At 40.1% G+C, this 14,232-nt stretch overlaps 1 protein-coding gene across 1 annotated transcript; it reads right to left on the reverse strand.

Moving 5' to 3' along the window:
• Nucleotides 1–306: 306 nt before the first annotated feature.
• On the reverse strand, nucleotides 307–9,220 carry tmed1b (transmembrane p24 trafficking protein 1b). The gene is made up of 5 exons (XM_036137303.1): nucleotides 8,936–9,220; nucleotides 5,320–5,417; nucleotides 5,040–5,229; nucleotides 2,342–2,509; nucleotides 307–1,061 (listed from the first exon to the last, which is right to left on the reverse strand). Exons 1-5 carry the CDS (start codon nucleotides 9,131–9,133, stop codon nucleotides 1,011–1,013), a joined length of 705 nt encoding a protein of 234 aa, XP_035993196.1. The 5' UTR covers nucleotides 9,134–9,220; the 3' UTR covers nucleotides 307–1,010.
• Between the last annotated feature and the right edge of the window lie 5,012 nt (nucleotides 9,221–14,232).

A 14,232-nucleotide genomic window follows, 5' to 3' on the forward strand; every position in this document is an offset into this window, starting at 1 on the left:
TTTCAATAATTATAACTATTTTCAACAGCTTGTGATCTGTCATAATTTAAAAACAACAAATGTCTGTGCTTTGTGTGGTTATCTGGAATGCTTTGTTTGTACTCAGTAGCAGTCACATTGTCACATTCCCCGAGTTATATACCAGACTGCATACAAGTTTTCTTCATGCAGTTTTGTTGTGCCACTTAACCGTCGAGAGTTTCCTGTTAAGTACAAGAGCTTGTTTTACATCTGTGGTTAATTCTCTGTATATGATTTTAACCCACTTTTATTTAGCAAAAACAAAAACAGGTCAGATATGCATACTTTCAGTGTAAAACGATGCATTTATTACCATGAATATTTCTCATTAAAAGCTGATTTGTTATATCTTAAAGAACGTGTAAACAAAGTGTGAGGAGTCAAAATCCAGCGGCACAAAAAAAAAAAAAATTCATATGAAAGAAACACAGGATAGAAGGTTAAAACACAAACAGTCAGTATGTTTACATTGTTCACGTATGAAAGAGATTGGACGCAGGAACATTATTGGCAGTCAGATTGTGAAATCTTCCCTTCTTCCCACATGGCCACAAGATAAAACTGGCACATAAAAAACAACTAAATATTAATAATCAGTACCCTTAAAAAACCCAGAACCAACTCTGAGACCAACTAAAACACCAATGCAGCTGCAGAGTCAACACTATTGCACATTGTTGTCCTCTGTGAACCAGCAACGTGGCATCCGGCCGGACCGTCGACCTTTACTCACGCTTATGTTACCTTTTACCGAAAAATCCCTACACCTTTACCCAGTTCGAGGTGTAGGACTGCATTTACACTTTGACGCACAGTTCCTTATTGGTTTACGGCCAGACGTGACATTAAAAGGCACAGTAATGAAATGAGCTAACCGACTTCCACTTTGTCAGACCTCTTTGCCTTCTGCTCATGCTTTGTCATTTAATGAAATGTCATTATTGCTCACAGTCGATCTACTCCTAACGTGTCGGTCGTGGACGCTTCCTCTATGTGCAGACCCTCCGCTTATCGTCAAACAGTTTGCGGACCGTGTAAACCTGTTGGGAGAGGAGAAGCGGACAAATCAGCTGAAAAAGTAAATCATCTTTCACTCGTTGTCTCGATCAAAATTCTTTGGATTCTCTGACAAAAAACAACAAAACAAGACACCTTTACAAACTTGTGTCAATAAATTAAAATATAAAAGGTAGAGTTAAATGCATTTATATCAGTATTTAAAAGATGCACATCTGGCAGCCATTAAAGCACCAAGTCTGGGTAGGTGCATCTCCATAAGGTCAGTGCATGTGGACATTTTTATCTTATTCTTCCTTCCCAGGGTTCCCACGGGTCCTTGAAATCCTTGAAAGTTTGTGAATCTGAAAAAATAAATTCAAGGCCCTTGAAAGTTCTTGAAAACAGCCAAAAAAATACCTTGTCCTTGAAAGTCCTTGAATTTTTTTGTGGGGTTGAAAGTTCACACGGATGACGACTCATGTGTCATTATTTTACTACCACACGATCTTTTAAAATTATGTTGAATCCGCAGACTTTTAATTTGCAAAAGTACGTTCGCTCTTCTTCGTTAGTTGGTAGGCTACGGTTTAGGCCTACGAGCGTCCAATAGGTTACATTCACGCAGTGTTGCCATATATAATGTTATATATTGCTATATTTAGCGACTTTTCAGAGTCAAAGTCAAAAACTAGCTTAATCAAAGATGAAAGTAAGTGAAACAAATTGATATAATTCTGAACATCTCAATGCTGCACTTTTTTTTCCATAAAATTCCATGAAACGGTAGACTAATGTACATCTTATATGTAATGTAGCATGGCATAGCCATGTACTGTGGATATAAATGTAGGCTATGAATATGATCAATATCAATGTAGGCTATAAATTAAGTCCACTTTCTTGCATTGCTTCTGACCCAACAACTTCTATGTCGTTAAGTCTTTTATTGAATTTGCATTGTATTAAAATATGATAACCTATTCAGCGGTCACAGTAGGTAAATGCCGCCATGTGTGGTCCTTGAATTTGAGGAAATTGGTCCTGGAAAGCCCTGGAAAGGTCCTTGAATTTGATGTTCACCAAGGTGTGGGAACCCTGCCTTCCTCAATGGCTCGAGCTCTTGTTTTCAGGACCTGAACCTTACTGAACAACATTTTTCTAATTCTTGCAAAGCAAAGAGTCAAATTATGACAAATCATTCCCATGATTTCATTTACAGAAGCAGTGAAAGAGGATGAAACATAAAAAAGAGGACGAATACTTTTTCTGCTTTGCAATGTGTGGTTAAAAACGGCGTGAATGTGCCAACTGATGTTGATACCTGGGTAAAGGCCACACACAGCATCACCAGCATGCTGGCACACGACCAGAACGAGACCCTCCAGAGGTTGTCCTCCAGAAGGTTCCGGTCCCGCGCCTCAAAAGCCCGTAAGACCGTCTGCATCTGCCGGCTGCGCTCCAGACGTTTGTGCAGAGAGTCCATGGACTCCTGTGGGGAAACCAAACAGACAGCGTTGGCGTCTTGAGTCACACACACACACACACTAATGCAAGAAACGGCGAGGAAGGACGAGTCTCGTCTCCAGAGCGCGAGCTTTCACTCGTCGTCTCTCTGACGGTGGCTGAACTGCGCTAAATCCGCAAACTCCCATATCTGCCTCAGCCATCTCGGCAGAATATCGATAGATCTTAATCTTTGAGCCCGTTTGGTTTTCATGAGAAATGCCGGTGTGAGAAAAAGTAAGCCTTCTGCGGTAGAACAGATGTTTCCAAGTATGTTTCAGTGGTTAAATCGGCTTGCAAGGCCTATATAAATATGACCTAAAACATCAGATGTTCGCAGGTTCTAAGCTTTAGAGAGCTTAATTAAAAAAGCGACACAGAATGGGGCTTCCCCATACAAGCTGTTCAATTCGTGCGTTTCCAAACATGCAAATGCCCTGCGTAAACATAGATGCTCTTTAGAAAAATCATTAGTCATATTTTTCAACCGGATGAGCAGCAATAGCTTTTTCTGAAGTTCCAAAGAATGCCTTTGAGATCATGGCTTATTTCCTCCCGATGTTACAGCTGTCTGGCTCCACTCAGGGGCTCATGAGCCACTGAGAGGTTTCCCAATAGTGAGGGATCCCGTACAATCATTTCGTTTCAGCTGGCTTCCATCTGACCACTTTTTGAAGGTCACGGTGATACATTTTCCTAAATGTCAGCAGTTCTCATGTTAACACAAAAACTGACTTTCCGCTCGTCTGTCTTTCAAAGTTTCCCCACTTCCCCAGTGTTTCGTGGCTCACCAGCTGGATTTGTTCCTTCTTGTGACAAAACACCACTTCATCAGACATGTACTATTTGCATATTTAAATAACAAAAAAAAACAAAAAAATATTAACAAAACGACACTTGAGAACCCTTTCCAATGAGAACCACTATTAAACATGATAATATGGCTGATAATAATAATAATATTTAGATTCATGTCCTGCCTGCACATTATTACCACTAGTTAGTGAACATTTCTATTTGTCTTAAGCACAATTAACAATGACAGAAGTACAGCACCTTGCAAAAGCATTCACCCGCCTTAGCTTTTGCCTATTTTGTTATTTCCCAATCTGTAATTTACATTGTTTTTTAGTACAGAAAAATCTTTGATGCACCATCAAATCCATTATCTTCAAAAGGGAAGTTTATGGTACGACAGCAAGCCTGCAGAGAGAGGGCCGTCCACCAGATCACAGGGGGGCATTAATCTGAGAGGCAGCACAGAGACCAAAGGTAACCCTGAAGGAGCGAGCAGTGATCCACAGGAGAGACTGGAGGATCTGTCCACAGGACCACAATACGCATAAAATTAGGTAGCTTTGATCCATGGCTACAGGTTTGCTGTACTGAATAAATTATAAGTCTAGACCTTCATGTTATTGTGCAGTCAGACTCTTGGATAAATTGTTGCATGTTCAATTAATCTGAGGAGTAAAGACCTTCAGCTAAAGGTTTACTCACCAAGCATTAAGTGCTCGGCTGCTAGCAACAGCGGGAGGAGAAGGCAGCTTGGGTCGTACTGAGGAACCAGAAATCTTCAAATAGCCTTCCTTGTGTAGTTGTGGTCCAAAGTTCAGCTACGTGCTACACCTGATTCTGTTTGGTGGGCTCAATGTCCCTGCCTCTCTCTCACGCCCGTCTGCTTGTGTCTTCAGCTTCGCGGCCGAGATGATGCGTTCCGTGGACGTCCAAAAGACTCTGGTTTTCTGAAAGCGCGGTTATTTTCAACTAACTATACTAAAACCGGAAAAGTACCAGGGCAATTACTCACAAAACTATTTAATTCCAGCTCTGGCAGCGCATCAACATTTTATTTTCTTCACAATCTTAGGTCATCATATCGTAGTCATAGGGGGGCAGATGATTTGCCATTACCAAATAACATAGAAAGGATTCCTGGCTCAATGTGTGCTTCTGTACTTTTTGTCTCTCTTGTTGTGTCTCTGCTCTGTCTTCTCTAACCCCCAGTCGGTCGTGGCAGATGACCGTTCACACTCAGCCTGGTTCTGCTGGAGGTTTTCCTCTCCACTGTCACTTCATGCATGCTCAGTATGAGGGATTGCTGCAAAGCCATGGACAATGCAGACAACTGTCCACTGTAGCTCTACACTCTTTCAGGAGGCGTGAATGCTGCTTGTCAAGACTTGATGCAATCTGCTGGGTTTCCTTAGATAAGAAACTTTTTGACCAATCTGTCTGGATGTAAAGTGCCTCGAGATGATGTGTGTTGTGAATTGCCGCTACATGAATAAAAATGAAAATTGAATAGCATAACTTTTTATAAATACTTTCTCCTGTAATTACTCGTTTGGTTTCCTCTTCAATTTTACAGGAATTATGTCCCATTAAAAGTGGAAACAGTTATAAATTGATTCATTATGCCCTCGTTATTAGACATTACAAAGACCTGGCATTTAAACGTTAGTGTGTGCATTGCAATTAGACGCAGGGCCTTCTTCTTTGGCTTTCTCTCTCACCCTGATGTCATCCAGCTTGTACTCCAGCAGGCTCCCGTCAGACTCCTCTAAACCTGGAAACTCGTCGTCTCCTCCCACATCCCCTCCTTGTCCCTCGATGATGATCTCAAAGAACACCATCTTCTCGGAGAAGCGGCTGAAGCTGTTGTCGAAGCAGATCTCGTAGTCTCCCTCCTCCATGGGCTCCACCCTGGAACAACAGAGATGCAAACAAAGAGGTGGGAAAAAAAAAAGACAGACGGTAAGGCTGGTAACGTGAAACTTGATGAAGGATGCTTACACGTGGACTCCATCAGAGCGCCGACTCTCGAGGATCAGTCGCACTCCGTTAGGGGACAGGATGGTGAAGTCTACGTCCATGCCCGCTCCTGCTATCACCTGAGAGCACAGACACCAACGTTTACAGGAAGAACGATAGATAACACAGTCCAAAGAGAACATGCCTTAAAAACCTTTAAATATGTTTTACCTTCTGGTTTTAAATTAGGTTTTAAGCTGTTCTTGTTTATCATTTAAGGCCTTCCTCTTCAAAGGCCCATGCAGGGAAAAGCAGGCAGGTACTCTCCTCACACTTGAAGGCGTCCTCGACGAGCCATTAGGCGGCTACTGTGCAAACATGTTTTTATGAGGATAATGTCAACTAGTGGAAGGAGAGCTGCTGTGCAAACAAGGCGCAGCGGGCTGCAGTGTCATCTGTGGACGAGAATAGCTCTGTTTTCTTCGCAAGCTACGGTTGATACTCTGCGCAAATTTTTTTTTACAGAGCGGTTTCATCCACACTGAAGCAAGCGGAGTATACTCCTGAAAATGTAGTTTTACGCACAGAGTTGGAATTTTAAAATGATTTAAGAGAAGGGAAATCACGAAACACTAGAACTAGAATATCAGCAGCGCACAACCCTGTGTTTGTTGCTTTGAGGCGTCCTTCCTTATTTACATAACGCTATCGGCCCTATCCACGAATTCCACTCGGATGCTTTCGCATCATTTCTGAATGTTCATAAGTCATAAAATAGTTTGGCTGCTTCTTATTATGTGGATGTGTGAAGCGTCGCCTGGCCTGGGGACATCTCGACTTCTTTAGTGCGAATAAAGATGATTAGGGAGCAATAAGAGAGGAAATCTTCTGTCAAGAGGCACGGATGTGTCTTTTGCAGAAGGCGTCTTATACAAACCCCTGTCCTATACATACACTGAGCATTCTGGTACATCTGCATGCTCTCATAATCAAACCGAAGACTGTAGTGAAATATTTCGCTTCTCCATACTAATGCTTCTTCTCTTTTATCCTCAATAGGAAAAATGAAGATTCACATAACAAAAAATACTTTTTTTTCTCCGCTCCTCTTACTCTGAAAGTTGCTATTTTTGTAACTCAAGAAACTTTGGTTTCTGTATGTATGAACCTGAAAGTAGCAGGACATCGGGTACGATTTCCCCACATATATTTTTATATGAGGGATTATTCAGAAATAGCCATGGATCAAAAGAGAAAAATACATTTTTGATTGTTCAAATGGCTAAAAGAAATTCATTTTTAACAAAACACAACATGCTTTGGCAAAAAAAAGGGGAGGCAGATCTTGTAGCCATCAGGCCACGGAACCAACTCCCAGTTTTAGTCTGTGAAGCAGACACTCTGTCTACTTTTAAGACCAGGCTTAAAAACGTTCCTTCCGTTCCGTTCAGGACAGGGGAAAGCAGCAGCTAGCTTAATTTGCCATTCTGAAGCATGGAGAGTGAGCGGGGTGATGCTTGTCGTTATGCCATGGTTTGGACTTTTGAGGTGGAGGATATTCCACCATAACCCTCGTAACCAGAGGTTGAGAAGTCTTTGTGGAGCCCAGTGGGCCAGAGCCTTATCAGTTTGAGCTGCTGGCTCAAGATGCTGAATCAGCAATGGCCGGAGCCAAAGCTGCCAAGGCAGCGGAGGTCAGGATCGGTCCAAATATATATTATCATATTTTTTTCCCGCTTTGCAATGTGGAAACAGTGGAGTTGGTCTCCTATGACTGCAGGTGGATTTCATTGCAAGGTGTTAGCGCTCAGGGAAGTAGGAAAGGGCTCACAGCAGCATTGCTGCTGCCTCAATACTGTAAACAGCAGAACAATTGCTTTTTTTGTGCAAAAGTTGCCAATAATAGAGTAAAGAAAAAATGCTGTTAGTTGCTTTTCTAAAAAAAAAAGAAAAGAAAGTTGCTAGAGGGGTCTGAAAAGTCCCTAATGTGGCAACAGTGCTCGCTACGGAGGCACATGCATAAGACAGGGCTGCTTTTACAACCCACAGCGCTACCTGACATCCCCGTTAAAATCTTCTACTTTGTGTTTAAGCACCATATTTATTTTTCTTATTCATGCCATTTATGATGTGCTCCGTTTATCTTCCTCTACTACAGTTGAAGCCACAGACAGAGCTTTTGCTACCATCAACCATGTGTTCTCTCTCCCTTTTCTCTGCCATGGAAAGTATTCCTGGTTCAGTGTTTCCATTTTTTTCCTTGCGTGTTCTTGCTGTCTTTTCTACACCCAGTCAGCGTTTCTTCTTGTTCAAAGAGATTGTGTCCTTTCCACCGTTCCCCATGTTTGCTCAGAAGGAGGGATTGCTGCAAAGTCAATCACTCAGTGCCACTGGCTGGGCTTCCTTAGACTTACATTTTTACCACATTGGTATTGAACTAGTGCTATATACTGTAAAAAAAAAAAGGGAATAACAGACTTGTACTGAAAATCCTTTTTAAAATTAAGCAATTCCTAACATCAGTGGAAAAAGAAAAGCATGAGCGAAACAATTTCAAGTTCCTCTCTTTTTAGAGAGAGACTGATGACGTCACCAACCGAGACTTTCCCACAAAGCAAATACACAGTGCAGCTTCCCATTGTGTGAGAATGTCCCAAATGAGGTGACGTTACAATCAAACGTTTTAAATGACGTTTCTCAGTTCTGAGAGCCATATAGCTAAAACTCTTTTCATTTAACATATTTGCCAAAGCAGAAAATGCTGAACAGCTGTGAATTTTCTAAATATTTGATTAAAAAAAATGAATAATTTTCTGTTGTGGACTGATCTTTTTTTTCTTCTTCTAAATAGACGCTTTAGGTTACGCAATATAAAAATGTGTGCCTCTTTCACATAAATAACTAATCGTTCATTAATTGTACATACCTACCTGGACACTGATAGCTTTATTCGAAGCCCTGGATCATAGAGGTCATTGTTGTTGTAGTCTATTGAGACTTGTGGGATTCTCAAACAAATTAAAACATTTATTTGTATAAATGCACCGATCAATCCACTAATTTACCCTACAGAGATTCTGGTTTCTGATCGGCAGGTCAGTTGCTAAATTTACGTTTTTTTTTTTCCTGTCTTTTCACTAAATGCACCAAAATATAACTTTTTGGATGCTAACCAACCTGCACTTTTTTGGTTAAGCATGTTATGGGATATAGGCTTTGATGTATTAATTGAACATCAGGTCAGATCTCCAAAACCATTAATCGGTGTTGGTCAGGAAGAACCTGAACGATTGCATGTCCTTCTGTTAATTAATTTTGTGGGGTTTAAAATATGTGTTCAGGACTTTATCCCACAGCCTACATAGTCTATGGGATGGAGCAGCATTAGTTGCTGCTTATGACTGACTGTAGTCAAAGCATGTTGTGGTTTTATTTAATACCATATACTATGCATCTATCCCTATCGGTAACCACGTTTTCTTACGTTCTCATACAGGCTGTGTTTGATAAATAGTAATTACGTTAACAACGTAATAAAGCATCTTCTGCAAATTAATTAAAAGCTTTAGTGGGCATGACTGTAAAATCCTTAAATAAATGTATGCAGCTGTTTGTGAGGACAATGAGTGACTGTGTTCACTGACCACCCAGCATTTACCTGATATTCGACCTCCATCGTACCGTTCTTTATTGCTGTCTGATAGAAACACTCGGATCTTCCGGCTGGAAGTAGAAAGGTGAACTCGCTGTCTTGGCTCTGTCCAAAACTCTGCACGGAGCCCGCAGAGCACAGGAAGGCTACCGCCAGGCCGAGCAGTGCTCCCCTGCAGCTCATTCTGACCCGGAGAGCCTCCATGACGGTGGAATGTGTTCAAACGCTGGGCTATCTGACCGCAGCCATCTTCCTCGCATCCGTCTTCCGCAGCACAACTTTGCGACGCTATGATTGGACAGATGCCCGCCGACGAGCCAAGAGCCCACGACCAATCACAGGATGAAGGGTAGCAACCCTCGTCCAATCACAGCCACCCTAAAGGTTTAACCGGAAGATTGATGGGAATTGCGTTTGTTTGTATGGATCGGGGTTATTTGGCTAAACCGGGACTTCTGGATCCAAAACGGTCTCTTCACAGAGTTCTGGATTCAACAATATGAACGAGAACGCGCAAAAAATAGCATCAATGCGTGAGTTCCGAGGCCAAAATCATGACATAAAGAAAGGACACAAAGGCCTGTCTCACGTTTTTTTTTTTTAAATATGACTAAGAGATTTTATTAAATATTTTGTTGACTGATGAGACATCTTTTTGATTTGCAAAAACACTTGGCTCAGTCGTAAAACACTATAAGGACACTCAAGTTCTTTTTTAAATTATATATTTAAAGTGTGCTTCTGTGCAGTTAGAAAGAATAGCTACGTTAACCTCATAGCACAAGTTAATAAGTAGGCTACAAAAAGGACTTTAAAGAATCTGGAAATAAATAAGGACAGAAATAATGACTGAGTAACAATAATAGCTCACCTTTCAGGTCTTACAGGACAAATAGATAAACTTCAGTTTAAAATAATATTAGGAGAAAATAAGTATATTTTCAATGTAAAAAGCAGTCTCACAAATACACGTATCTAACTAGCAAAAAAAGTGTCTACTGCAGTCTTTAGTTTTCTTGTTCATCCTATGTTTTTTTTCTTCATCTTTGTCTGCCCATCCTTAATTTGCAGTAGAGCCGATCTTATTGGTGGGTTTTTGGTTGCTCAGTGAATAAGCATGAAAATCTTTGCAAAAATGGTTGTTGAAGCTTTATCACACGAGTAGATTCACCAGTGACTCAACAGACAATTCACTGGCTCTGCATCAGAGATAAAACACTGCATCAGTATCAACCATCCACAAGGCAGAAGCTTGGGGATGACGTTACGTGGAATAAAAGCGCATTCCATGCATCTCACCAGTCAATTTAAGTTCATGCCTATTGGTTCCATGAAAACAATGAAAACTGGAAATATTCATCTAATCAATTTATGAATTTCCCCAAGACGCACTGGAAGGAATGTAAAATGTTTCCACTTGACATCAAGTATCAAAATTGAAAGGATTTCATATCAACAGTCAAACATGGTGGTGGTGGTGGTGTGATGGGCTGGGACTGCTTTACTGGTTCAAGACCGTGTTGATCTTTCACCATTGATGTTACCATGAAATCATCTGCCTACCAGAAAAAAAGATAAAATAGATAATGTTTTGCCATCGATTTATGCCCTTAAAGCTGGAGTGGACCTGGCTTATTCAGCAGCACAACAATAACCCAAATCACACCAGCAAGTTCACCTCCACATATGCAACACGCCAGTAGAAGACCCTCGTTTTCTGATTGGACAGATTTTTTAAATGATGAGGATGAGCACCAAGGTTTTTGTGTTTAGTTAATTAATCACAATAAGCTTTAATAGTCAAGCTTATACACATAACAAAGGAATTTGACTTGGGTTCCACTTTGCCTTCAATGAAGACATTTAAGTATTATGTTAGATGTTCATCAGAGTAAAAGTCTAAACAGGTCGTGTCCAGGGTGTGTAGGGTCTGCAGAGATTTTAGCTGCCCTTTGCCAGAACCTGGATCTGTCCAAGTCCTGGATGGAGGGAAGGTCAGCCCCTAGCCACCAATAGACCAACCAATTAATTTCCTGTCTGTATGCAGACTCATTGCTGTCGTGAATTAGACCAATGACAGCGGTGTCAACTGCTAACTTTAGGAGTTTCAGAGACAGGTCTGCTGAGGTGGAATAATTTTTGTACAGAGAAGGTGGGGAAAGACCACATCCTGCAGGGCGATACGCTGGTCCTGATGGTTCTTGTGCAGGAGGAGATGATTCCCAGTCTCACCTGCTGCTCCCTGTCAGCCAGGAAGCTGGTGATCCACTGACCAACACTGTGAGTACAGAACGTGTGGGTGGATAGTGTTGAAATGTTTTTCAAATTTGCGTGATGGGGGCCGTGTTAATGTGATGCAGCTACTATACTAAGGCAACATTTGACAAACAGATGTCAACAGAACCTTTAAGTTGAGTGTTCAGTTTTCTATTTTATGACAGGAAACCTTTTAAATCTTCAGCTGTAAAATACAATTGGTCATTTGCATTGTCAAACATGGAATCGTCCTTAATTTGGCTGTTAGTTGTTGATGAAAAATAGATCTACACACACACACACACACACACACACACACACACACACACACACACACACACACACACACACACCAATGCTAAATCTGACAATAATGAACAAAATAAAACATAGATAATAAGACCATTGTGTTTTGAGTGATTCTTGCTCTAATGATATTGAGCTTGAATTATCATTTATTTAACATACAGCAGTATTGGTCAATGAAAGCATATATTTAAAAAAATTGCATATAGGTATGTACGTATGTGTAGATGTGTGTGTATATATATATATATATATATGTGTGTGTGTGTGTGTGTGTGTGTGTGTGTGTGTGTCAATATTTTTGAGGAATACTGTGTTCATTGAATAAGGAGGTAAACTTGTTTGCAAGTGCCTTTTTTGCTTTTGTTTTGAGTTTTCATTTTCAAATAAAAATTTCTACAGGGTTTACAAAGACAGTCCTCACTGCAAGAAGTTATGCACTTTAAAAGTTACAATAAGTTATGTATTTATTTATTTATTATCTTAAAGGTTCATTATTGCACATACTCTCCACACAAATCAATTTTAGGTGCTTGAGCTACTGTCACGTGGTCGATAATACAGTATCTAATTAACTCGATTTTAATGTTAAATATTAAATTTTTTAACGAGGTTTACTTAATACTAAAGGTAAAATAAAGAATTTAAACAGGGAAATGAGTCAGGCTATACAGCAAACATATCTGACCTGTAACTATAACACAAATGTTAGTACTACGCCTGTCAACATTAATGTTGTGCAAAAGATCAAGTGAATTCATTGTAACAGGTATTTCTTGTGGCTGTGTGGTTCCCAAAATGCCAATCTTCCGCCATGGTGTGGTAATTAAAGAGACAAAGCCATGTCATAAAAGACAACTTCTCCAAACCTTTAAGAACAGAGAGTTTTACACCTAACGGTAACCCTCACTAACCTCACCCCACACAAATCTGACCTCAGTACAAACAACATACATCATTGTAATTTAGACTGTGAGCAATGTTTTTCTAAAGGATACAAATATTATACAATGGGGAACTGAGGTAAATGAAATCACCTGGGGAATTTGTCTTTTAGAAAAGTGAAATGTTTTTCAGCTGGAGGTGGGAGGGTGGGGGACGGTTCACTGGGTTTAATGGATTGAGACGCAAACCGCAAATGTGGAAATGCCACTATAACGAATCCCTGAATTACTGGATGATTTACTGTATGTCATTTCAGTATGGTCTAGTTCCCTATATTTTGTGTTATTGTTTTCTTGATTTTGCAGGTAAGTAATTAGTTTAGTAGGCAAGCCAGAAAATAAATATACAAAACAAAATCAACAACACTTTTGATATAGTTTATCATATTAATTACATGCTGTGGTTACTCTTTGGGTTTATCTAGATGTTCTTTTGTAAATTGTAATTGAATTAGTATAAAATGAACCCATTTAAAACAGGCTTCCTCTCCTGTGCGCCTTTGGTGACATCACAAATGGCAAGAGATTAAAGTTTTATAGACTAGGCATATTTTACTTTTTCTTGTCTGTTTTTACTTTACATACTCTCACTATTTTACTAGAATTCCTCCTTCAAAGTTGTTTTTTTAGGCATATCATGTACAGCTGCTGTAGTGCAATGTTTTAAGACTGCAGGAAAACAAGCAGAACAGCATGGGGGATAGAACTGGACGTTTTTTAATTTCCTTTCAAAATCTATCAGAGTAATGCTTTTCCTCCACAGTGTTTGCTGAAGTCAAGAAAAAAGCTCTATTCTTGTGCCTTTTGTGATATCATTGACCCAAATATGTTTTTTTCTTGACTTTACTTTTTTTTTAAATCCAGAGACAAATTAGAACGGCCATATTGACGTACTATTAACCTGTGTTAGTATGACCTTCATCTATCCATTGCCAGTACATACCTAACCCTAACCTAAAGCTAACTGACACCTAAGTCCTAAAACCTAACCCCTAGCACAAACAAAAGGTGAAGACAAAAAAGGCTCTTCACTTTACATCAAAGTCCTCACTTTGATGGTAAAATATCAAAAGTTGACTTTTAACCTTAAACGACAATTTGCTCTCCTACGCACTACAAACAGCCCACTCAAATGTAATATGCAGACTAAATGAAGTGTTATGCTTTTGAAAAATAAGACATGTTTTTTTTTTTATAAGCAGGAATTTTCTCAAAATGCTGTGTAGTCCTGTTTAAACAGTGGCCACCTGCAGCTACATTGGCCCATCCTATTTGACAAAATAAATCCCTTAACATTAAAATGACCTATAATTCATCATTCAGGGTCTATACAGTAAAGAGCTCTGAATGTACCTTTCCCTCAGCACATTGGCTGTATGACATCACACAGCTCCCACATTGCACAACAAGTGTTGATTGTTTGGTGGCTCCTGGCTGATATTGTCCCAGAAAAAATGCTCCAATTTGACAAATGAACTAAAGGTAGCAACAAAGTTTAATTTGCATTGTATGCCAGTTGACGTCTGCAAAATAAATATTTTTATTTTTCACAACTGAAAACTTTAAATCCTGTGACTTAACTATCTTGTCCTGGAAGTGGGAAACTTTTGGACAACCACTCGCCTGTTTTCCACCCTCTGTGTTCTGTTCAGGGACACCGCAGACCGGAGCATTCCCCTTGGAGGCGGGCGTACCTCGACAGCTTGACAATCCGCCACAGGTCCAACGTAATTATCACGTCTCATTATTAACTGTGAAAAAAAGGGACCAGTTTTTTTCACCAAGAGGAAGCTACAA

Source organism: Fundulus heteroclitus, chromosome 5 (genome assembly GCF_011125445.2).
Source record: "Fundulus heteroclitus isolate FHET01 chromosome 5, MU-UCD_Fhet_4.1, whole genome shotgun sequence".
In the NCBI taxonomy this organism is placed as follows: domain Eukaryota; kingdom Metazoa; phylum Chordata; class Actinopteri; order Cyprinodontiformes; family Fundulidae; genus Fundulus; species Fundulus heteroclitus.